Raw genomic sequence first — 27,303 nt, forward strand, 5'->3', positions numbered from 1 at the left:
TGCAGTATTCCATTGTAAAATTATTGTTTTGTTTATCCATTCTACTGTTGATGGACATTTGGCCTTTTTCCTGTTTTGAGCTATGATGAATAATAGTTATGTGAACTTTCATGTTCATTCATGTCTTTTTGTGTCTCTGTACATGTATTTCTGCATATATCCAGGATTAGAATTGCTATGTGGGTGGATATGCTTATGTTCAACTTCTGGCAGATCCTGCCAAATAGTTTTCCATAAGATACCAATTTGCAGTCCCACCAGCAGTATATGCAGGTTCCAGTTGATCCATATTCTTGCCTACATCTTTTATACTTTACTCATTCTGGTGGGTATATAGTGGTATCTATCTACTTGTGATTTTAATTTATAATTCTCTGATGACTATTGAGGTTGAGAATCCTTTCATATGCTTCTTAGTAATTTGGCTGTCCTCTTATGAAGTGCCCGTTCAAATTTCCCATTTTTCCATTGAGTTGTCTCATAATTTTCATATTGATTTGTAGAAATTCCTTATATATTGACTAGTAACATTGCCATAATTTTCTTCCAGTCTGTTGTTGCCTTTTTAGTCTCTTAATGATATCTCTTGTTGAATAGAAATTTCTTTATTTTAATGTAGTGTACTTGATCAGTCTTTCCTTCATAATGCACATTATGTCCTATCTTGAAGGTCTTGAAGCTAGTCTCCCAAATAAATCTTCTAGATCTATACTTTCCAGTACAGTAGCCAGTAGCCACATGTGGCTGTTGAAATGTGGCTAGTCTGAATTAAGATATCTGTAAGTATAAAATACATGCCAGATTTCAAAGACATAGTATAAAAAAGAATGTAAAAATTTCATTAATAATTTTTATACTGATTACATGTTGAAATGATAATATTTTGGATATAGTGGGTTATATAAAGTATAGGATGACAATGACTTTGACCTGTTTATTCTAGAAAACTTTAATATTGCATGAATGACTCACATCATATTTCCATATTCTAGAAGCATGCTGTCCAGTAGAACTTTCTGTGATGATTGACATGTTCTTTGTCTACACTGTTCAGTATGGTAGCCATGAGCTACATGTGACTATTGAGCATTTAAAATGTAATTAGGTGGCTGAGAAACAGTTGTTGTTTTGGGGGCTTTTCTTTTGGGCCGTGCCACGCAGCTTTTGGGTTCTTAGTTCCCCAAACAGGGATTGAACCTGGGCCACCAAAGTGAATACACCAAGTCCTAACCACTGGACTGCCAGGGAACTCCCAAGAAGCTGAATTTTTAATTAAATTGTTAGTTTAAATTTAAGTAGCTGCACTTGACAAGTGGCTACCATATTGTGCAGCACAGTTTTGGACCCTGTTTTACTTTAAAATTTACTGTTTTAGATTTACATTTACAATCCATCTATAATTGATGTTTACATATGGTGTGAGGTAGGGGTCAAGTTTAATTTATTTTTCTTCTATATCGAAATCTAGTTGACCAAGCACCAAGGAAAAGAGAATTTTTCCTATTTTTAGACTATGTTATTTATTTATTTGTTCTTACACCAGATACCCACAGTCTTTAGTAACTGGTAGATAGAGTGTCTTGTCCATTTTTGGCCCTTGGTTTCCATGTAAACATTAAAAATACCTCATCAATTTTCATAAAATTATCTCTGGGATTTTGATTGGGATTACATTGGATCTATGTCTCATCCAATCTTGAACATGATAAAGCCATCCATTTATATAGGTCCTTCATTTCTCTCAATAATATGTGATCTTTTTTTATGAAAAGGTCTTGCACATCTTTTGTTAGATTTATTTCTAGTTATTTGCTACTGTAAATGGTAAACTTTTTCTAATTTCATTTTCTAATTATTGCTGGTGTAGAGAAATACAATTGATTTTAGGTTATTGTCCTTAAATCCAGCAACTGTGCTAAATTAACTTATTAATTCTCATAGATTCTTTTGGACTTTCTGCATACCCAATCCTGCCATTTGTGAATAATGACAGTTTCATTTCTTTCTGATTCTTACATATCTTATCACACATTTCATCTTACTGCCTTATTGCACTGACCAGGACCTCAAGAACAGAGTTGGGTAAACTTTTTTGTAAAGGACCATATAGGAAGGAACCAACATTTACTGTATAAATGTGTATAAAGTATTGTGCTTAAAGGGAGTCAGAGTAGTCTTGCAGATGAGTTTTAAGCAAATTTGTATTAATTTGAAGGGCTGTACACTATTTTGATAAAAGGGGCCATTTTTTATAGGAGCTTGAAGAAGGAAAGAATGATTCATAGGCATGAAAAAAATGGGGTAAAACAATTTGCCTAGTGAATTGGCAACTGCTGGTAAGTTTGTTTATTTTGAGTGTGCATAAGTATAAACTAATGCTTGTTTCTCTTTCCCTTTAGGAAAAATAGAAATGAAGGTACATATGCACACAAAATTTTGCCTCATTTGTTTGCTGACATTTATTTTCCATCATTGCAACCATTGCCATGAAGAACATGACCATGGTTCTGAAGAGCATCACAGACACCATCGTGGAATGACAGAATCGGAGTCGAGCAAATTTTCAGTGCTGGATGCTGAAAATGAAAAAAAATATTATATTGAAAAACTTTTTGATCGTTATGGTGAAAATGGAAGATTATCCTTTTTTGGTCTGGAGAAACTTTTAACAAACTTGGGCCTTGGAGAGATAAAAGTAGTTGAGATTAATCATGAGGATCTTGGCCACGATCATGTTTCTCACTTAGATATTTTGGCAGTTCAAGAGGGAAAGCATTTTCACTCACATAACCACCAGCATTCCCATAGTCATTTAAATTCAGAAAATCAAACTGTGACCAGTGTATCAACAAAAAGAAGCCATAAGTGTGATCCAGAGAAAGAGACAATTGAAGTGTCTGTCAAATCTGATGATAAACATATGCATGACCGTAATCATCGCTTATGTCATCACCATTGTTTGCGTCATCACCTTGATCATAACACTACTCGCCATTTTCCTAATGATTCCATTATTCACAGTGAGCATGGGGAGCCTAGCCATGAACCTTCTACAGAGACCAATAAAACACAGGAACAATCTGAAAGTAAGCTACTGAAAGGAAAGAAGAAGAGAAAAGGGAAGAAAAGTAATGAAAATTCTGAGGTTATTACACCAGGTTTTCCCCCTAACCATGATCAGGGTGAACAGTACGAGCATAATCGGGTCCACAAACCTGATCGTGTACATAACCCAGGTCATTTTCATGTACGTCTTCCAGAACATAATGGTCATGATCCTGGTCACGGACACCAAGATCTTGATCCTGATAACGAAGGTGAACTTCGACATACTAGAAAGCGAGAAGCACCGCATGTTAAAAAAAGTGCAATTTATGCAGCTGCTAGTCACAAAGATCATAACGAAGATGACCGGCAACATGAGGTAAGCAGAACAAGATGGTTGCTCCGTAATTCTCAGATGATTGTGGAGCATTTTTAGGTAAAAAGAGAAGTAACAGAGGAATAGTCAACCATATTCAAACTTATTTCCAGTTACAAAATACATTAAGGAATCAAAATCAGATTAAAGATTTTTAGCTGCATTTTCACTTGCATTGTTCGTTCTCAAATTTGGGTTCCTTCAATTCCTAAATGTTTAAAGGTTGTTAGAAAATATATTCCTTATTTTTGTTCCTTATTTTACTCTCTTGCTTAAGACTTGTTTTGACTCCCCAAATTAGTTTACATGTTGTTACTGTTAGCTGGTTTCTAGATATTTGAAAATTGAAGACTTTTTTTTTGTTCAAACTGTTTTCTTGGGAAGTTCCTAGACAGTTTTTTTTCATAATTGTTAACTTATTAACTATGGAGTGGTTCCCAGTTATTGATCTAGCTACGAAGTCAGGTATTTTGCACATTTGGTAGGTTTGTTTTCTCTGTCACTTTATCATAGGACCTACTTGCTCATATTAGTCTTTTCTTATGCTTTCAACAGATGTACAATGAATGCAAAAAGATATAATAATGGGAAACTCCAATAGTAATGGGATGGTTTTGTTTTTCTTTTAAATTTTCATGCTTTTTTGAATTCTTTCACATTTGATGGTTCCTTCTTGATTTTTAAAAAAACTATTCACCTTAAAAACATTTTTGTTTCATTAAAAGTGTATCAACACCCTTATGTATTCTTATATTTAGCCCTCATTAAAGTTTAAAAAAATTGTTGAATTTGTTTATTGTTCGGATGTAGAAAAAGCAGCACCATCTAATGTGGAAAATGACCTCAACCTTTGTTGTTTCTGTCTCTTATTATGGAAGTGTGTTTTATATCTAAGTAAATATCTTTGTTTATTTACTGGACAAATCATTAGATATTTAAAATCTTAGTGTACTTTTAAAGAAATATATTAATTTGTTACTATGGGTAATATCCTAGAACCTTGTTGATAATAACTAGACATTATCAGTAATGTTTACTTTTTGTATTCTACTTGTGGGGTCTGGATCATCAGACTTGTTATTTTGTATCCTCATAGGCCTGATGCATACTGAGGATTTTTTCAAGATTTCTGGAAATATTCTATGCATTGGATAGGGTAGTAGTATCTCATGTAAAGGCCTGAAAAAAATCATTTTTTTTGTTTGTATGTTTTGATTCTGTTTTTTGTACCATAGATAAAATAAGCAAGCATGCAACCAGAGTGCATATGTATGAAAAAGAGGTAGTGCCATGTCCTTTGCCTCAATTTTATGTATTTGTTTTTACTATATGATGGGTCCAGAATTTTTTGTTACTTGTTTTCTTCTTTGTTTTGTTATATTTTGTACTTAAAGTACCAGTGGATAAAGCTGCCTTTTTTTAATCCTCCAGTTTTAGCATTGGGATAGAATTCCCCTATATGATATTCTTTTGGGGTACCTTAGTGAACATGTCTATATCCTTGTATATTTTAATATAAAGTTGTTAAAGAACTCTTAACTGTTTAACACTGTTTCACAAATAAGAATCTTGAGCGATTGATGATTGCACTTTGACTAGGGAAGTGATTTTTTCCCTCACCCCTTAAGGATCTTGGGAATATAGTTCTAAGTCATTCTTATTGATGGCAGAAAGTCATCATCTTTTATATGTTGCAGTGGAAAATGGTTCAAATCTATTAAAAGTTTTGGATAATCAAGTTGAATGTATTCCTATCATAAATTCCTGTCAAAAATCATTCTTTGTAATAGGTATCTATATATTGCAGATTATTTTCAAATAATATTTAGAATATATTTTACTATATAATATTTTATTTTTCTGCATAATCTTCTTAAAGTACTCTTACTTAATTTGTTTTATCAATTTCCTTGCAGTGTTTGAACGTTACTCAGTTGTTAAAATACTATGGTCATCGGGCCAATTCTCCAATCTCACCTGATCTATTTACGTACCTTTGCCCTGCTTTGTTATATCAAATCGACAGCAGACTTTGTATTGAGCATTTCGACAGACTTTTAGTTGAAGATTTAAATAAAGATAAAAATCTGGTTCCTGAAGATAAGGCAAATATAGGGGCATCAGGTAAGAAAGATTTAAGTTCTTTCTCCTCAAAAAAGTCTCTGTACTTATTTTTTTTTTAATGTAATTGAATGAGGAAGTAATTCCAAATGATTGCTTTCCTTTTGGTGACTTTCAGTATGTTTTAATCATGTTTAGTTATGTGTGTTTAGAAAAGATTGGGGGGAGACAAGGAGGCACAATACAGTTTACAAATGTCTTCTGACACTACAGAGGAATGTTTTGCTACGGACAGAGAACTAATAGATTAGAAAGGAAATACAGGTTTATCATAAATAGATTCTTCTTGATGGGCAAATGTTAATAAGGGGACCCCTAATTAAAGTTATATGATGTTATAATTACTTAACATTTAGCAGGGTGAGGGGCTCTAATGAAAAGATTATTAAGTTCCTGAGGAAGTAAAAAGGGAAGCCAGTGTGGTAAAACTCTAGGAATGTCTCAGAAATGCCAGTGATTGGCACATGAACTTCATCATGGGCACTTCTAGAGAGTAAAACCAAATGGGTAAAACCAAAACTATTTTTAAACTTCTCTCTAGGCTCTTTTTCATCATATCCAGTTGGCTAGATTGCTCCACCTTGATGTTTACAGATACCTCCCATCTAATATTTCTGGAACTTCTACTCCACAGGAAGTTCGTACCTCTTATAGAATCCCAAATGCCATTCCAATTCATTCTTTTGATAAAATCTGAAAATCTTTGATTTTTTTCCCTCTTATGGTTTTAATTTTCATTTCCTATTTCCCCTTGTATAATCAGTTGTCAAGTCCAGTTGAGTCTTAAATATCTTCCAACTGTATCCACTCTGTCATAACTTTAGTTCAGATCCTCCTTGGTTCTTTCCTGAATTGTTGAAATGCCTTCATAACCTTCCCTGCCTGTGTTTTTGTCCCCTTTGTAGGTCATGCTTAGCATTTAAGCTAGATTTATCTTTCTAAAATGCAAAGGAGATACTCTGACATGGATTTTTCTTTTTAGTGATAGCTGGCATTTATTTAATACATATGTTTTCCTTTTATTTATTAACAAACATGTATTGCAGGCACTGTTCTAAACTCAGTTAATTTACTCCTCACAACAGTCTTATGAGGTGGAGAATGTTACCCTAATAACTTTCCCAGGGTCTCAGAACTAGTGAGTGATAGTGGTCAGATTCAGTCCTGGGAAGTTTAACCATTTTGATATCCATGTTCTAAGTGTTTTACATGCTTTTTTTTTTTCTTTTTAGTAAATTTTAATAATAATTATTGAATTATTATGTGAGGGAACTATTGTATGATTCTTGTTTTTACAGATAAGGAAGCTGAGGTACAGAAAAGTTTAGTAACTTGCCCACAATTCCCAGACCTAGATAAAACCCACCAAGTCTGAGGTTTGTCTGATAAGTGTTCTGGGCAATCACTGTGCTATTATTTTCCAAATTTAGCTAATTCTGGTATCACCTTTATGATTTTTGCCACATATTGTTACACTAATATTTTTCATTAGATCTCTATATTTTTCTACATTTTTTGTATTGTAAGCAGTAATAGCTATGAGAACATGGATTTGATATGATGTGCTAGTTATACTTTTTTCCTCATATATATTAGAATACTGCATTATGCTATGTTGTTCAAAGTTCAGAGTGTTGTTTTTTTTTCTCCCAATCATGCTTTCCAGAATATGATCCATGCCTACCTACCTTTCCATCTTTATCCTCCACCATTCGTTTCTTCCCTCTTAGCTCTAATCATAACAAACTCATGGTAATAGATTATGCTGGTTTACCTTCATGCCTCTGTGCCTTTTCACATTGTAAACCTCTCTACTTGGCTGACTACTATGATTCCTCAAAGATTCAGCTCAAGGATTAGTCTCTCTGGGATAACTTAGTGACCATCCTAGGCTTAATTAAGTCCCCTACCTTGATACTCTCTGGATATTTCCATCATGGTACAGAGTTCATAATTGGATTAGTTACGTTTTTGTTTGACTTTAGTTGCTTAAAGGAAGTGATTGGGTCTTTCATCTCAGCATCCCTAGTGCCTAAGATAAAGGGTACTTTGGACAAAAAGTAAGCACTCATATATTGATTAAATGAATAAATTGCTTAATATTAGTCTATAAACTTTCAGTTCTAACCCAGGAAGAACACTTGTAAGCCAGCCTAGTGTACTTTGATAATACAGTGTTCTCACTCAGAATGAGTTGTATTTCAGGAACTTCATCATTTGCAAAATCATGATGAATACAGTTCTGGTTGAAATGCCCAAGATATAGTGGTGGTATTACATAGTAATTAAAAAGTGACTAAATTGATGTGTATGAATATGAGCTGAAAACAGAATTCCGATAAAATAGATGAAAGATTGAAAGAGCAGCATTTAAAATTTTTTCATAGTGTAGCGATAAGGTAGACACGTTTAAGAATATCACATTCTAGTATGAGTTTTATATGATAGAGACATTCCTTAAAGCTTAAAAGAGTACACATAAAAAGAAATGCGCTCAATACATAACTAAGTCTCCTAGGTTCCTGCCTATTCTTGGTTAATTTCTTTGCAATAGGAAAATGACTTCAGAATAGATAAATTAATCATAATAGCCTATATTTATTGTAACCTTACTGTGTGCTATTTTAAACACTTTTACAAGAGTTATTTAATTTAATTTGTTACACCCATGAGATAGGCACTTTTATTTACTTCTCTTTGCTGAGGAAAGGAGGCTTTGAGAAGTTAAGTAACATGCCCAAGGTCACATAGCTGCCAGGCAGCAGAGCTGTGATAGGAACTAGAGTATTCTCCATCTAAAACCTGTAATGTAACCACTATGCTCTTCTCCTATGCTGTGCTCTACTGCTTCCTGCTGAAAAGGTTCTTAAGTGTGCTTTGCTAAAATGTAAATGACAGGGAGATAAGGAGGGTGTTAGTGATTTGACAGATGATGCAGATATAGACAGGAAACGGGTAGAGGTAAATATTGATATAAGTAAGTATTACTATAAGTGTAGATTAGTCATTAAAAAAAAAAAAGAAAACAACCTGAGAATAGTCTTCTAGTTAGACAAGCTGGGTTCAGTCTGTTAAGATCTGGAAAGGCAGAGAAAAGTGATTTCACATGCTAGACTTGAATAATGATCTTTGGATAGACAAAATATGTCCTCTTTGTGGCTTCATGCTCATTGATCTTTGTAGATGAGTAAACACCTTGAGAGCCACAGTCTCTCTCAGGTGCTTATAAATTCTCCCTGGCAGGAATAAAAGGGGAAGCTAGGTCTAAGATTATTTAACTTAATAAAAAATAAAATACATTTGTTCTTTGCAGGGAAAAATGGAGACTGACAAGATTGTGGCATCTGGAGTTAAAACTAATAGCCTTTTTTGTTTTTATGGTTTCTTAAAAAAACTCTAGTTCTTTGTTTTCTCATCAGCTGTGGGTTATGACTTAGAGTTGTCTATGTTGTAATATTGACATAATCTATATATTTTCACAAGGCTGTTGACAGATGCTTGACTATAGTAATGTTGAAAATTACATTTATTAAATATGAAAAGCCTTAGAGGAAATTGTACTTGCTTTGAAAACGAATACTTTACTAATAGTGAATATTGATTAGTTGTTTGCAGGTGGTTATTAACATTCTCAGAAATGAAGCTTGAATTAATTATGTCCTGATAGATGTTAATAATTGTTAGAGAGAATGCTCTGCTAGTAATTATTTTCAGTGACTGCTGCACCATTAAACAAGGTTAACTTGTTCTGTATAAATCTCCCATAGTGACACAGCTACTACCTCATTAACTATTCAGAGACTGCTGTAAACCAAATTCTATATATACTGTGTATGGTAGGAATCGTTTGTTTCACAAGATTGGCTCATTTAGTCATAGAGTTGACCCTAGCTTAATTATCAAGGGGAGTTGTGAATAAGCCGCTCAGCATTTTCTGCCAATTAAAATGCTGAAACAGTGTAGAAAACTGCCATCTTGCACATGCTTTGAACCAAGTTAATTAGAAAGTTTCCACAGATGAGCGCTTCTTTTTAAAAGAATGCATTTTCTCTCTAGATAATGAGAAAGGGAGTTGGTGAATAACTAAGCTTGAAGACCTTTAACGTTTTAAGAGACCTAATTTGCAGAATAAGTGAAGCTTATTTCAGACATTTAGCATTTTTTATTGCATATGGTATCTTGGGTACAAATAAAGAAAACATTTGCTAGTTGTACTTAATAGTTTGCATAGTGTTAGGGTGGTATAAGTTTTATGAGATTCCTTTTATTGTTCATTGTTTATCGTTGTTATTTTGCTTTTTTATGGCTTTATACCAAATTGTGATCGAAAAAACACAATACTTTGGTCGAAAATCAGAAAAATTTTATTACCTGAGTTGCCTTTTTTCTACACCTAAGAAATTATGATAGAGTTTATGTGAGCTTTAAATGTGTATGTTATTAATTCTAAAAATAAGTACATACTTAAATAGCATGGGAAGGTATTTCAGGTACAATAAATTCAAAACAACTTTACTTCTCATAGTTCAAAGAAATCGTAATTTTCCTTGAAGAAAATTTAAGTTAGGAGAATGACTACTCCTTAAATTTTTAGTGCTAGAAAGCTAAAATTACTGTTAAAAATTAATAAGCCAGTATAAGAAAACGTATCTAATAACATACACTTATGGAATAATAGGGCTGTTTTGCTAATGAAACAGTTGTGATGGAATAGTTGTAATCTATACAAAATATCTAGAAAATTTCTGATTTATCTGAAATGATATTTCTTCTTATTTTTATGTTTAATTATACTTATTTTTCTTGTAAATCCTCTTTTATGTGAAGCCATCTCCCTGGGGGTAAATACATAAGTGGTAAATAAATCACTTGGCCAAGAATTCTCTGAAAATACTTTGAGTTACTGGAGAAAACAGTGGATTCAGGAAGGACTTTGGGTTTGGTTTTTTTTTTTTTTTTTTGCAGTACCCCGGCCTCTCACTGTTGTGGCCTCTCCTGTTGTGGAGCACAGGCTCCGGACATGCAGGCTCAGCAGCCATGGCTCACGGGCCCAGCCACTCCCCGGCATGTGGGATCTTCCCAGACTGGGGCACGAACCCGTGTCCCCTGCATCGGCAGGCGGACTCTCAACCACTGTGCCACCAGGGAAGCCCGGGTTTAGTTTTGACTTTGCCATTTTAGCTAGCTGTTTAACTATTTTTTATTATGGTAAAATATATATAACATAAAGTTTGCTGTCTTAACCATTGAAGTGTACAAATTAGTGGCATTTATTACATTCAGAATGTTGTGCAACCATCACACTACTTGTAAAACTTTTTTTACCCACCACCCCAGATAGAAACTGTGTAACCATTAAGCAATAGCTCATTTCCCCCCTACCCCCAGCCCCTGGTAACCTCTAATCTTTTTGTCTCTATGAATTTGACTATTCTAGATAGTTAATATAAGTGGAATCATACAATGTTTGTCTTTTCTGTCTCTTCTTTATTTTGAAATACTCAGCATAATGTTTTTAAGGTTCACCTATGTTGTAGCATGTATCAAAACTTCATTCCTTTTTGTGGCTGAATACTAGTCCATTGCATGTATATACCACATTTCGTTAAACCATTCATTCATTGATGGACGCTTGGCTATTGTGAATAATGGTGTAATGAACAAGGCATACAAGTATCTGAGTTTCTGCTTTCAGTTCTTTGGGGTATAGACTTAGGAGTGGAATTTCTGGGTCATATGGTGATTCTGTTTAGCTTTTTGAGGAACTACCAAATCTTTGCTACAGTGGCTGCACTATTTTATGTTCCCACTAGCAACGTAAGACGTTCCAGTTTCTCCACACCTTTGCCAACATGTGTTTTTCTTTTTTTCAAAGCCATCCTAGTAGGTGTGAAGTGGTAATGTTTAGCATTTAACATCTCTTTGCCTAAATATACAAATACAAATCTCTAAAGTAAAAGGACATTGGACACATTGGGGTCTGCTAAATTGTGTTCTTCAGGATACTGGCTCATTGTGCTATATTAATAGGTTCCATGATCAAGTAAGTTAGAAAAATACTGCATATTATTTCCCCCTTGCAGAAATTCACATTGCTCATTAAACTGTTAGAGGCTCTGAGGGAACTTGTTTAATCCAGAATTACCAAGTCTTTTTGATTACTAAAATTCTCTCCTCACTCCCCTTGGAATGCCACCTATCTCATAGAATTAGATGAGCAGTTTGAGAAATGCTACTGTAGATTATTGAAGTTCTTTCTAGCTATACAATATGACAATAGCTAGTATGTTGCCAGTTCAAATAGCTACAAGTAAGCAAGGAATTTAAAAAATTCTTCATAAAGGGGCAGAATAATTGGCCTCTTTGAAAATTTTTTTTTTTTATGTGGTACACGGGCTGGTCACTGTTGTGGCCTCTCCCGTTGTGGAGCACAGGCTCCGGATGCACAGGCTCAGCGGCCATGGCTCACGGGCCCAGCCGCTCCACGGCATGTGGGATCTTCCCAGAGCGGGGCACGAACCCGTGTCCCCTGCATCGGCAGGCGGACTCCCAACCACTGCACCACCAGGGAAACCCTGAAAATATTTTTTATAATTTCCAACTTTGTCAATCAAGGCAGCATATTCACAGAGGAGTAATTAAACTCAATATATTATAATAGTCTCAGTTGTGCTCTCTATATTTTATGTATAAAAAATGTTACTGGAGGTTATAGGATCCTTTTTAGTTCTAGAATTTATTTTCTAAAATCAATTTGAAAAATCTTTCAAAGGTAGCAAGCATATTATATATATTTCCTCTAGTTGGAAGAATGAGAAAACTCTTTTCATAGAATATCCTTGGGAGTGTTCTTTTCTCTTCAACTTTTTGGAAGAGTTTGAGAAAGATCGGTATAAGTTCTTCTTTGTATGTTTGGTAAAATTCGCCTGTGAAGCCGTCTGGTCCTGGACTTTTGTGGGAGTTTTTAAATTGCAGATTCTATTTCAGTTCTAGTGATCAGTCTGTTCAAATTATCTGTTTCTTCTTGATTCAATTTTGGTGGGCTGTATTTTTCTAGAAACTTGTCCGTTTCTTCTGGGTTGTCAAATTTGTTGTCATGTAATTGTTCATAGTGTTCCCTTACAGTTTTTTTGTATTTCTGCAGTATCAGTTGTTATGTTTCCTTTTTCATTTCTTATTTTGTTTGAGTTGTCTTTCTTTTCTTCTTGGTGAGCTTGGCCAGTGGTTTGTCCATCTTGTTTATCCTTTCAAAGAGCCAGCCCTTGGTTTTATTGACTTTTTCTCTTGTTTTTTTAATCTCTATTTATTTTCTTTCTGATCTTTATTATTTCTTTCCTTCTGCTGACTTTAGGTTTTGTTTGTTCTTCTTTTTCTAATTCTTTTAAGTGGTAGGGTAGGTTGTTTATTTGAGAGTTTTCTTGAGGAAGGCCTGTATTGCTATTAATATCCCTCTTTTGCTGCATTCCGTAGATTTTGTATGATGATGTTTTCATTGTCATTTATCTCAGGATATTTTTTAATTTTCTCTTTGATTTCATCATTAACCCATTGGTTTTTTAGTAGCATGTTGTTTAGTCTCCATGTAATCGTTTTTTTCTCATTTCTTTTTCTGTGGTTAATTTCTGGTTTCATGCCATTGTGGTCAGAAAAGATGCTTGGGATAATTTCTCTACTCTTAAATTTGTTGAGGCTTGTTTTGTGCCCTAGTATGTGGTCAGTCCTAGAGAATGTGCCATGTGCTCTTGAAAAGAATGTGTATTCTGGGTTTTTTGGATGTAATGTCCTGAAAATATCAAGTCTAACTGCTCTATTGTATCATTTAGTATTTCTGTTGCTCTATTGATTCTCTGTCTGGAAGATCTGTTTATTGATGTGAGTGGGGTTTTAAAGTATCCTACTATTGTTGTATTCCTGTCAGTTTCTCCTTTTATGTCTGTTAGTATTTGTTTTATTTATGTGGGTGCTCCTATATTAGGTGCATATATGTTGACGAGTGTAAAATCCTTTTCTTGTATTGATCTTCTTGTATTATCATTATATAGTGTCCTCCTTTATCTTTCTTTATGATCTTTATTTTAAAGTCTATTTTGTCTGATACAAGTATTGCAACCCCCGCTTTCTTGTCATTTCCATTTGCATGAAATGTCTTTTGCTATTCCCTCACTTTCAATCTGTGTGTGTCCTTTGCACTAAAATGGGTCTCTTGTAGGCAGCATATTGTAGGCTCTTGTTTTTTTATCCATTCTACCACTCTGTGTTTTTTGATTGGAGCATTTAATCCATTGATATTTAAGGTAATTATTGATAGATATGTATTTATTGCCATTTTAAGCCTTGTTTTCCTGTTGATCTTATATTTCTTTTTTGTCCCTTTCATTGTCTTTTTGTTTTTCTTTTTGTGACGTGATTATTTTCTTCTATATTATACTTATGTTCTCTCTTTTTTTGTTTGCTTTTTGTAAATCTATTATATGTTTTTGAAATAACCAGTTTCTTAACAATCATTTTATTGTATAACCAATAAAGAAAAAACATTTCTATTAAGTATTTTTTTAAAGTGTGAGTGTGTGTGTATGTATATATATATATATTAACTCATTTGGAGGGGCAGCTGTCCAGGCTCAATGTAATATCACTTCATTGAACAACTCCACATGGCATAATTCACATTGTATTCTAAGTAAATGACATTCACCCAAAAATACAATGAGAATGGTGCTCTTGAAGTTGGCCAGTACTGTGACCTTGGGTTGATTCATGTAAGACTTTTGGCTTTGTGGGATTGTGATGTTTTCTTGTATTCTCGTGAGTTTCAGATGTCAGATAATCACAAGTACTAGTGATTTTCTAATCATAAAGTGGGCTTCTCTCTTTCAGACATTTCTTTTAGTTTACAGATTTGCTTTCTCAGGAGGATAATAAGGAGATACAATTACCAGCACTGATTCATGAGAAATTGTACCTGGGAGAGTGTAATATGTGACATATACCCATTTGTACACATATGAACTCATATACCCTTTCACACAGACCTTCCCTCAGCTACATGTGTAGGCACTTGGCTGATTTAATTTGTTCAATCTGCCAGTGCTTGTTCTTCAGTTATACTGTATTTAGCTCACCTGTCAGCATATTGGCAAATTGATTTTCACTGAATTCCATTTTGGTTGATTTGTCATTTGGTAACTTGAGTTTTGACTAATTGACCAGAAGCCATTTGAGATTGTAAATCATCGTAGAACACTGCAAAATGTTTATGGCTTCATAGACTCTTGGACTTTTCTTCACATTCAAGATACCCTGAGCCAGAAGTTTATATGATGAGAATTTTATAAAGGAAATACTTGCTTAGAATAATGTTCATTTTTAGATATAATTTGTATGATTAGGGAACAGAATCACATTTTCTCTCAACTCTTTAATGATTAAACTTGGTAAATATGCTTATAGGAATATATGTTGGTATAATAGGGTCTTAAATTTCATAATCTAATAAGCACAAATTTAAAAATATGTTTGTAATGCTAATATTTTATTACTTTGCTAAATTGTATTGTATAATTTGTTAATCATCTCACATGTCTACTGCATCAAATTAATAGTGTTCCCTTATATTAAGATTTAGAAATTTTATATTTATTGCAAATGTCTTAATAGGAAAATCCGGAAGTGAATGCATATATATTCCCCAGTATAGAATATAATGTAACCCTAGGAAAAAGAATAAATCAAGTTAACAAGATTTACCCAACTAGATTTTGGCTAATACAGATTTTAATTTAGCAGCTTAATCTGGTTATATGAATTTTCTTGGACATTGGGACATAGAAATAAAATAAATACTTTTATTGGGTAATTTTGGTGAATATTCCAGTGCCTTTTTGGTGAATTCTGATTAATAAAAAATTCTAATAATTATGAAGAGTTAATTAAATTTGTTTATTTTGTCTAGTGTATTTGGGGTCTTGTCTGTAGTTTTGTCAATCCTCATCCATACATATTTACATTAGTGTGTATATACAGTTATTTTTTTCTACTTCAGAGTATCTTGGAATATGAATTGCTGGGTTTTCAGTATCTTTGTGCTGTTTTTCTTTAAGTTCTTGATTGAGGTTGCTTTTGGATTGGCTTTTTTTGAGATATATTGCTTCTAGATTGGATTATTGCCAAACTAAGGAAAAATATATTTGGGAAGGGAGAGTTGTATATTAATATATGAGACATTTTATTTTCAGGTTGATGTTTTCATTATTAGCCTTGGTGTTTCCCATTTAGTTATTGTCAGTACCTTTTGTCGCTCCCTTTTTAATTTTTTTCCCCACTAGTGTGATTGGAGCTAGAGAGCTGCAGTAGTTTTGACAAACCTTTTTTGGTTTAGTTGGCCAGTAGCTTTATTGGTTCTCTGCCTTCATGTATACCTATGGCCACTTTTTTCCAACTTATTCCCTCAGGCTCTCCCACTCACTGATTTTATTGTTCCAGTCTGTATATGGGGCGCACACAAAGTAACCTGGTCATCATTATTAAGTCAATCTTTAAACCTTATTTGACCTTATATTTTTCTTTATGCAACAGGGTTTTTTACCTCAGTTCCCTGTGCCTGTAGTCGCATCCATAGTTCGGGGAATCTCCTTCTTATTCTTTGGGTCCACTAACCAAGTTGTTGGCTTTATAATGAATCTTTCTCTGACCTTGGTCCTTTGGGAGTTGAGTTCCTGTTCCTTTATTGCCCCCAAATCCTTAAAAAGGATTGAAGGCACTGTATTCAATCTCTGGCTGTATTTCAGTGTTTCTGGCCCTTTAGATTCCCAATGTTTCTATCATAGTAATTATCTGTTACATATAGTATAAACCACAGAGCTTCCATTAGTAGTAGATGACCTACTGTTTCTTTCTGAGCTAATTTAGCTAACAAGAATTAGCTGTAGTGTTAATGTTATTGGATACTGTGACTAAAATGTCCAATGAATAAACAGTTTTATTGATAAAGTTTAGCATTTAGCAGGTCAATTAAAGTTTTATTTTTTTACCTATCCTTACTTCTCTTTGTCTTTGAAAATTTTAAGTTATCTTGATGAAGAAATGCATTTTTCCATTATTCACTTATCACAAGACTTGACATAAAATCTTTCAGCAGATTTATAGTCCTTTTAGATTTGATTAGAAAAAAAATCATTTTAGATTAAAGATTTTCAAAATTATAACTCTTCAGTGAAATTTCCTATAGATAAATATTAAAATAAACAAATTTTAAACTTAAAACATTTCCATTTTATTTTAGGCCATTAATAGGAAGTAATTTCTCATTTTAAGTGAAGATGCCTCACCCCCTGAACTACTGGCATTTATTTCTGATAATCTTATCTGCTTATGAATAGCCTAGATAAAGAAATGTGCACAGAATTATTCCACCTGTTTCTCACAAGTCATATTGTGAAAACATTTCTCCTGTGTTCTGATCTGGTTAAAAATATATAGTGAAATTTTAAAAAGTAGTAAATTGTACAGAAAGCTGAATTGGAGGAAAGGGAGTTTGGAGCTGGGTATGGAAGAAAGATGATACCAAGGGAAATAGGACTGAATTATCCTTTGTAAAAATAAGAAATGAAATACAGTGAGGCTACCAGTAATAAGCTTTTTTTGTGTCTTATCTGAGTATATTTATATTTTGGGCTGATAAGTTTCTTAAACTTTGTTATTGGAAAGATTTCCATAGATTATGCTGCATTAGATACTTGGCTTCCTTTAATGCTCACGGGAGAGTTTTATAATTATAGTCTCTAAATAAACAGTTTAAGGCTGTACCTTTAGACATCGGTAAAATTTTATTTAAGTCTAGGTAGTGTAAGTGAACCACAGCCTTAAGTCATTTTCAGTTCCTGTTTCTAATAAGGTGGACCACTGAAGATAACTATTTATAACTTGGTCTTAGTTTAATTCTTTTTTTAAGCATTCAAGTTGGTTATATAGTTGTTTGTTTTGTTTGTTTTTAAACACAGTAGTGCCAAAATATAAAGTTTTCTTAAAAAGCATAGTCTAGGTAAGGTAATCAGTCTTCCATGACTCATTTATCCTATGTTTTTTCTTCTTTGGAGCTTTTTTGGTTTATATTGTCATACTAATGTTGACCATTACTTTCTTCCTACAGCGTGGATTTGTGGTATCATTTCTATCACTGTTATTAGCCTGCTTTCCTTGCTAGGAGTGATCTTGGTTCCCATCATTAACCAAGGATGCTTCAAATTTCTTCTCACATTCCTTGTTGCACTAGCTGTAGGAACAATGAGTGGAGATGCCCTTCTTCATCTACTGCCCCATGTAAGAAATCTTTTAAATCTTTTTAAGAAGTAAAAATATTTCAGCTAAAAGGATCCTTCATTTGCAAGCTGTAGCATACTAATCTAGTATTTCTGTTGTTTTATTTGCTTATAGGATGAAGTATTTTTTCCATTCGTACAGTTTTAAATTAAGCAATATTAAAATAGATTGAATCATTAGATTTTAAAACAACAACAAAAAACTGGTAGTGTCAGTTTTATCTTCACCTGTCACAGTGTATACATATCAAATCACCACAATGTACACTTTAACTCTCTTACAATTTTATGTCAGTTATACCTCAGTAAAACTGAAATTTAAAAAATGCTCTATTAGCAGTTCTGAAAGTGAATACTTGGACATCAATGAGTGTTTTATCTTTTTATCTTTATGGTACATCAAGAAAGCCATTAGAAGAAACGTATAGGGTTTTATGATGATTGTACACATAGCCAGTGCTCCACAGGCATCCTTATTTGAGCAGGAATAGGCAGACATACTCAGTTAACAATTTTAGGCATTTAGCTCTTTACCCATGGGGCCATTTATCTTTTCACCTGGTGTGCCACTTGTGTTCTTCCATTTGGGAACACTTCTAATGATATGATCATAAGCCCACACTACTAGTACCTTTACCTTGCTTATTAACCTTTTAAAATCTGTCACCAGTTAAGAGTGTTTGAGCCAGTATTACTGTCTTTCCTTCAAATAAAAAAACAACAGGGCTTTTTTCATTTCCAAATGTAAAATTATAGGTTTGAATATTTTTTTATGTTCTCATCACCTCCCTTCAGGAGTATTTGGGAGACAGAATTGTATTTCTATGTTGTGTGCACCTCTTCTCGCCTTCTGCACTCGGGGTTGAGAATTCCAGGTCTAGTATCTAGAACAATGCATGGCATTGCCTTTAAAAAAAATTAATGTTAAGGCCGTGAATATGCATTTTTTGTTGTTGATTTATTATATATTATTTATTTATTTCTCCCTTATTGCAACCCTTTGCCTGCCCTTTCTACCAGCCACCAGGCATAGCAACAGTCTGTTTCAGAACTGGGCCTAATAAATTAGAACAGTTGAAGTGCGAACAATGTTTAAGTGCTATTTAACTTTTTTTTTCTTAAGAAGTGTTAATTAAATGAAGCTATTACCTTTTGTAATGGTCATATCTTCTTTGAGAGGTTTAGAAACCTCTTCTGTTGACCACTAGCAAATAGGGAAGGAATACAAACAAATGTTACAAGGAGGGAAAATACTGAAGACCAGTTCTCTAACTCTTACATTCTCTTAAGATAAAGAATTAAAATACAGAAAATTAAACACATGTTTAAGTATATTCTTTTGCTCATGTTCAGCAGTATATGCAGACATAACATCTCATCACTTCTTTGAAATAATTTATAAAAGAAAAATATAATCAGCTTAAGAGAAGGTTAAATTACTGAATATTAAGGCATATATCTGGGACATGTTCACTTCAGTTTATGAAGGACCCACCATTACCTCTTATCTTACTGCTGGTTTGATTCTTTTACTGTAGGATGTATCTTAAACCTGATAGGCATTTGAGTTTTTGGTCTTTGTTTTAGAGTTACCATGAAATGTAGTACTTTCCAGGCCACTGAGGATAGCAAAATTAAATGGAAGACTACTTATATTCAATTGAGATAATAGGGGATATTTTTTCTGGAGATTATATTCTCAAAATAGCATTTAAATTACTTGTTTAGAAGTTTTTCTTATTAACAGTCTCAGGGTGGACATGATCACAGTCATCAACATGCACATGGGCATGGACATTCTCATGGACACGAATCTAAGAAGTTTCTAGAAGAATATGATGCTGTATTGAAAGGACTTGTTGCTCTAGGAGGCATTTACTTACTATTTATCATTGAACATTGCATTAGAATGTTTAAGCACTACAAACAGCAAAGGGTAAGTGTTTTTTAATTGTTTATTTTCTGAGGTAAAACTCAAAAACCATTGTTTTTGGGCCTTATGTTTTTTCTTAATCATGGTGTTGGTGTGTATTAAATATCGTTTAATAGATTATCTTCAGAGGAAAAACTGACTTTGATCTTTGCCATTTTTTTGTCATTACGTTTGTTTTGGCATTTATAATCAAGATATAGGAGTCTCAGTTTCAGTTAATTTTGTGTTGCTTCTTATCTAATTGATTTAAATAGTCTGAAAAAAGTTATTGGCCAATTTATTCTTATTAAAAATGCAAAAATGTATAAATAGAAGCAAATCTCATTGGTCTTCATAGATAATATTTTCAAGTATAGGGGGCTTTCATTGCCATATCTTTTAATGAAAATGTTTTTGCACAACACATTTCTTTACCAGAAATGCCTTGCCAATGGTGTAAGCACTAGAGGTATGAAGAATTTAGATTCAGGGGGCTTTGTAGGAAGAAAATATAATGAAATGAAGGAAATGGTGATTCATCTCAAGAGTGACAAACACTTCAGAGATGATGCTTGGATTATTGAACTGTCTTTCATGTCACATTTATTAGAATAAGATAAATACCTAAAAGAATTTTTTCCCCAAGAAAGTAAGTTCAGGTATTACCATTCACTGTGATTTACACTCCTCCCTGTTCACATTGGTTCACATCTGTCTCTAAGGCTCTGTCTTGAATACATCTCTCACTTAACATGTTTGTGATATTAATGCTGATTGTCTTCAGTATATTCTGTTTAAGTAAGGAAATCCAGAGGACACTTTTAGAAAGCTTTCCACAATAACGAGTTAGAAAATGTTTATATTTTGTTAGTTAACTACAAATATTCAAAAAAAAATTCTTCAAGAACACTGGATAGTCATTATCATAGTATATACAGCCCACTCTTATGATAAAACTTTAATGCTGTTTTTATGGATATATTCTTGTTTGTGTATGTATGTGTTTTGTATATATCCCCTTGGGACAAAATATGGTATTCAGGGAGAGTGATTCTAGTTCTTGCCCAGCCACAAACTAGCTCTGAAACTATGGCTCATTCATCATGATTACCAGTTGCTATCTAAATGCATGGGAAATAAATCCTACTTCTCATCTGTATTTTCATATCATATTCCAAGTAGTGTATTTAATTTTAATGGCCATATTTTAGTCAGGGCATCATATTTAATTGCTTCCAAAGGAGGGTTGATCAAGATGGTGCGCTCAGTGAAGTTTTATCTGAGGAATGCTCAAAGGAACTGGGAAGGATCAACTTAGAGAAACATGAAGGAGATCTAACAGCATTTGGTTTGGGAAGGGCCATGTGGAAGGTCATGTGGATAGGTGGAGAATTGACGGTGGTGGGAGGGATGCCAAGGTGAGATTGGCTGGAGGGAAATGAGTCAGTGAAGGAGATTAATTCAGAATAATTTAGAAGAGAGGTGCAGAGGGCTTGAATCATGGCATAAGGAATTGGAAAGAGAAGATGATTAAGAGAATTATTTAAATGAGGGGCTCAATAAGAAAACATTGATTAGATAAAGAATTTAAAGTCCATTTCTGTGAATACCAAATTTAGAACACAAATACAAATTGCAAAGTATATAAAGAAGTTTTGGAGTTACTGTGAAGCCCTAATTTTCTTCAATTGTGTGTACCTACTAACACTGAAGCAGCAAATATGAAGTATTGAATGTGTACAAAATATTAGGGACTGTATAATTTACAGATAAGTATAAAATGTAGTGCTTCAAGAGATAGTCCTTCAAAATAAAGTGGTTTTATATTTTTTATAATTTAACCTTGATCTCATTTTGAACCTAGACTTACTGGCAAAATTAAACACATTTATTTTTATAAAGTAAAGTAATATAGAAGAATAGAGTCCCTAAAATATGGCAGGCTTTGGGAAATTTGAAATTGTGGGAAGTAAAAAACTGAAAGTAACACCATTTGCAGAGGGGTACTCTAAATGCAATAGTGAGGAATTCATCAAGTACATCAAAGAAAGGAGTCTAGGGAGATAAATAAGTACACCTCCTTTATAATAAATAGGACAATAAGTAACTAAGATGAAAAAGTATATAGCATTTTTTGAAGAAAGGGAATTAGTGATACTTGAATAGAACAGACATTTGACCGTCTGTATAGAAGAATTGGAAGGAAGCTTTCAGAACATAAGTTAAATAATACACCAGATGCCGACTAGTTCAGCAAGTTGCGGCTTTGAGGGTAATGATTTGGCAAGTTTTTAGGAAAATGGACAATCAGAACCAAAGCAATTAAACAAAATCCCAGCTGATGTTTTCCTTTCTATGTCTGTCTCATTGACTTTTGTACTGTTGTTTGCTCCTCCTTCCTCTTTTTTTTTCCTTCTTTAACTCATGTTAAAACTGCTGTTTCTTTTCTTCTCTTTAGGATGTCTCCATATTATTTTCTTTTGAACATTTTCTATTCCCCCAGTTTCTGTTTTCTATTGCTATGAAGCAGAACAACCCAAAAAATAGCTTGTAACAACTTATTAGTTCTTTTAATTTTGTCAGGAATTTAGGCAGGATTCAGCTGGGCAGTTCTTTTGCTCCACTTGACATCAGCTAGAGTGATTCACTCAAACTCTGCTAATCTGGGTTGGCTAGGGCAGTGCAGAGCTGGAAAGGTCCAAGAATGCCTCACTCTGTGTCTGCATCTTGGTACTCCTCCACATGGCCTCTCTTCAGAGTCTAGACTGAGCTTCTTCATAGCATAGTGGCCAGACTCCCTGAGCGAAAGCAAAAGGTGCCAGTCTTCTTTCAGACTAGGCCAGAACTGGCACAGCATCACTTCTATTGTATTCTGTTGGTCAAAGCAAGTCAAAAGGCCTGCTAAAATTTAGGGGCAAGGAATAGACTCCACCTCCTTATGGGTGGAGAAGAATGCTTACACAGGGAGGGAAGAAATTGATGATGGCCATCTTTGGAGACTCTGCTGCACATTCAACTAGCCACAAGAAGCCTACTTATGCAGCAGTTGGAAGACTTAAACATCTGAAACATAGCTCACAGCTTATAAGCAAAACCAACAAGGAAATGCTCTGCCAGTCAGTAAGGATCTTCCAGAGAACTTGATTTTTACTTTCATACTGTTCTAACATACTTGATTATTTGCTTTTTAAAATGAACATTGATTAAAAGTAGAAATTTAAGTTGGAAGAGTTGTTAGTGATAGACTGATGAGAAGAAACCAGACTGTTAAGAGAGAATGTAGGAAAATCCAAACTTAAACAATGAATTACAATAATTAGGATTTATTAGTAGAGGACAGATTAAATGAGAGAAAACGTGTCTTGATTGCATAGCTGTTAAGTCAGTTACTGATAGGTCATTTTCATACATCACCTCATTTAATCCTTACAGGAATCTCATTTTCATATTATAGATGAGTATTTTTAGGTTTAATAAATTTAACAAACTTCTCTAAGTCTCATAGAGGTAAACTGTAAATTTAGGATTTTAAGTCAAGCTTGACTCTGTCTATTACGTCACATATGGGGAAAAGTGAGATTGTGTTAAACACAGAATGAAATTGAAAGGATTAAGCTTTCGTTTTTTGGAACTTCCCATTCCCACACACTATTAAATGAGAGCGATATTACATATATTTCACACATTTCATTCAGGTTGCATATAATAATACAGTACTATGTACCCTGTTCTTAACTTGAAAGTATGTGAATTGGACCTTTTAGTCGAGTATTCGAAAAAAAATAACATGCAAATTTAGTTGGATTTTTCATCTGGTAGACCCTTTGATTAACTTCTAAAAAATTTTTCTCACTCCTTTTCTAAATAATTTATAAAATTACCACCATTTATCCCCATAGATGTTAACAAGTGAATACTGTTGCTAATTGTGGCTGTAGATTCAATGCTAACACCAGATGTTTTTTTCAGGGGAAACAGAAATGGTTTATGAAGCAAAACACAGAAGAATCAGCTATTGGAAGGAAGCTTTCAGATCATAAGTTAAATAATACACCAGATGCTGACTGGCTTCAGCTCAAGCCTCTTGCCGGTAGACAATAGTTCTGACTAAAGAGAAACCTTTAAAAATTGAAACATTGCTTCTAAACTGTGCCTGAGTTGTTTGAAATTTCTTGTCTTTGTTGCTTCTCTAATACTAGTTTCTTTTATTTCCTTACATATATCTTAACTGATTTTGTTAGTGTTTTTGTTATTTTCAGTGTTACTTATACTGGAATGTGGGACCAATTAATTATATTACAGGGCAAGGAACACGTTGCACTTTTTACTTTACAGAAGAAAAAAATGAAATAAACAGAACGGCTTTGGATTAGTGTTTTATTTCTTGGTAATGCAAAAATCTCCATGCCCTCCATATGTGATTGTTTTCATGTGAGAAAAGGAGAATTGGTCTTTGTACTTAAAGGAGAGTGGTCCCTGTACTTAAAATCTCTGCTCATCCATTCATCTACTGTGTTTCATGATAGATGTAATGAGGTAGCTTACAATTTTCAGGGAAATAATATTTAAACATAATTTTTCCCCTTTGTGAACTTGTGTTTCCCCTGAGTGTACTAAGGATTTTCTGTAGAAAAGGGAGAGCCTAGATGCTAACTGTAGACTCTGCCCCAAAATACAATTTGGAAAGCATTAGAATCTTTGTCACATAATAAATAGCTTTTGTAAACTAGGTGAGAGGACAACCTTAACTAAAAAAAGAAAAAAGTATCAGTGTTATCGCTTGTATGGGTTTTTGAGCTTCATTCTAGTAATGATCTAGAATTGATCTTGGTCAGATAGGTAGAGCACTAGAGGATGCAAGTGATTTAAATTTTGTCTTTGTTTTCTAAATGATAAGAGAAGGTTAGAGTGGGTAAACTTTGTTCTCTGAAAAATTATGGGCATATTTTGTTACCCTGTGAATGCTACAGTAACTTTCCACCCTTTTATTTTCATCAACTGTTGATGATGTGCGCCTTAAGTTTCACAATATCTTCATGCATGCCAATTTATGTCCTCACTTCACCTGCTATTTCAGTTCCCTTCCATTTACTTCATCTGGTTCATCTTTTGGACTCTCAAAACCCCAGTTTGTTTTGTGTTTGTGCACATGTGTATTTACTTATTTATTAGTTTGATTTGTTTTTTTATATTATTTAGGAATTTTAAAGACATTCACTTAGTAAATGTTCATTACACTGCTATTTTGCCTGGGTTTAAATTAAGCAAATATGCATTCATTTACTTGCTGATAAAGCATATCCTTTGCCATTATAAATATAGGAACTGATGACTCAGTTGTTTCTGAAGATCGACTTAATGAAACTGAACTGACAGATTTAGAAGGCCAACAAGAATCCCCTCCTAAAAATTATCTTTGTATAGAAGAGGAGAAAATCATGGCCCATTCTCAAAGTGATGGATTACCTGCCATTCATGAGCATGATCTCCATGCTGCTGCACATAACCACCATGACGAGAGTAAAACTGTGCTGAGGAAGCATAATCATCAGTGGCACCACAAACATTCTCATCATTCACACGGTCCCTGTCATTCCGGATCAGATCTGAAAGAAACAGGAATAGCTAATATCGCTTGGATGGTGATCATGGGGGATGGCATCCACAACTTCAGTGATGGGTTAGCAATTGGTAAGTAGGCTTGAAACTTGGGTTATAATTTGTTATTCTTTAAGACCATTTTCCTTCTTCCACTGTTTTAGTACTGTCTTAGAGCTTAACAAATATATTATTATATATTATTCCGTCATTTGGCTTTTCCAAAGGCTATGTTAGTGTTTTTGATAAGTTTACTTGGGGGCATAAAGGTATAATTTCAGTGGGTTTTTCTTTGAACATATAAACAAATTCCACAGTGTACTTCTTTGATACCTTGATTTCTTACTGAAGGCATAGTTACCATATTGAAGAAGCTACCTTAACATATTTTCAATACATTTATATGTCTCTGATTGAGAACAAATGAATTTCAATCTTGGGTTTAAAAATTCTTTTACATTTGAAAAAGTGAAGAAAAATTTTACAATAGTAAAAATCCATTATATCATATTCAAACATCATATTAGAATCTTGATAATATGTACTGATGTTACCAGTTTAGGAGAACATTAAATGTGATCAATACATAATTTTCTTTGAGATCCAGACTCTATTAAATAATCATTCAGAAGTAGGCCTTGGTTTCTTTCAAAAGAGACCATATTTTTGAAGCCACAGTGGCTGTCAGTGTTAAAGAGTAAAGAATTTTACTAGTAGAATCAGATGCATTTGTACCTCTGATTTCAGTATTCAGGACCATCAGACAAATAATAATTTATGCCATTTATGCTCTAGACCTAGAAAAGTTTGGATAAGGATACTAGGCATTTAAATATCTATAAATATTAGTATGCGAGAGCAAGTGCAATTATAGACTTATATGACTTAAGATTGAGGGTTTCACACTACCAGTCAGGGATTGAAACACTAAAAACTGTTACTACTCTGAAGCTATTAGTAAATTAGAAGGTTACACAAATAGAGAATTTAATTCAATAGGGAATGTTTCTTTCATTGAGTAGCTCTTTCTCTGGTTGTCACATACCTATTGCACTTCCACTCACTGTATGTTCAAAAGCTATAGTATGTGAGATTACTGAGTCACTCATACATTATGAAATTAATTTAGATAGGCAAAAGAGAATGCAGCTGTCATTATGAATGAAAATAGAAAAACAGGGCTTCCCTGGTGGCGCAGTGGTTGAGAGTCCGCCTGCCGATGCAGGGGACACGGGTTCGTGCCCCGGTCTGGGAAGATCCCACATGCCGCAGAGCGGCTGGGCCCGTGAGCCATGGCCGCTGAGCCTGCGCATCCGGAGCCTGTGCTCCGCAATGGGAGAGGCCACAACAGTGAGAGGCCCGCGTACGGCAAAAAAAAAAGAAAAACAAAAGATCAGTAAATATCACTTGAATTTTTTCCTCCCCTCCACCCTCCCACCTCAGGAGCAGCTTTCAGTGCTGGACTGACGGGCGGAATCAGTACTTCTATAGCTGTCTTCTGTCATGAACTGCCACATGAATTAGGTAACATGACCTTAAAATTTTTACCAGATTTCATGAAATGCAAGACTTAATCTAAATGCATCTAAATTTTAGAGATGTTAAAGCATAAAAAATGGCTGATGGCAAGTATACAGTATCATCATTCTCTTGTTTATTGTATAATTTTTGTTAATGTGCTTCTAAAAAATGTGTATTGTTTTATATGTATTTTTATTTTATGTAAACAATATTATGTTATAGCCCACTCTGTTTCTTATCTTATTTACTAATCATTACGTTTTTAAACTCCAAGCAGGTTACCATGAGTTAATCTAATATGTTGTTTCTGCCCAGTACTCAGAGGTGTACATTTACCACATTTTTACGTATTTAGCACCTAGTATTGGACACACCACCTGTTCTTTAATTTCCTGCCACCACAGATAATGGTG

The 27,303-nt window shown here is 33.9% G+C and overlaps 1 protein-coding gene across 6 annotated transcripts in view; it reads left to right on the forward strand.

Annotated features, from left to right (window-relative positions):
* SLC39A10 (solute carrier family 39 member 10) overlaps positions 1-27,303 on the forward strand; it is a 133,131-nt gene that overhangs the window by 89,509 nt on the left and 16,319 nt on the right. For all 6 annotated transcript variants that reach the window (XM_049712140.1, XM_033400316.2, XM_004276951.4 and 3 more), the window contains 7 exons: positions 2,400-3,424; positions 5,338-5,545; positions 17,691-17,860; positions 19,607-19,795; positions 23,741-23,861; positions 25,094-25,462; positions 26,813-26,893. In XM_049712140.1, the coding sequence (XP_049568097.1) occupies positions 2,411-3,424; positions 5,338-5,545; positions 17,691-17,860; positions 19,607-19,795; positions 23,741-23,861; positions 25,094-25,462; positions 26,813-26,893 (2,152 nt within the window). In that variant the 5' untranslated portion in view covers positions 2,400-2,410. Of the gene's footprint in view, positions 1-2,399; positions 3,425-5,337; positions 5,546-17,690; positions 17,861-19,606; positions 19,796-23,740; positions 23,862-25,093; positions 25,463-26,812; positions 26,894-27,303 lie in introns of those variants that run through there.

The sequence above is a fragment of the Orcinus orca genome, chromosome 7 (assembly GCF_937001465.1).
Source record: "Orcinus orca chromosome 7, mOrcOrc1.1, whole genome shotgun sequence".
Classification (NCBI taxonomy): Eukaryota; Metazoa; Chordata; class Mammalia; order Artiodactyla; family Delphinidae; genus Orcinus; species Orcinus orca.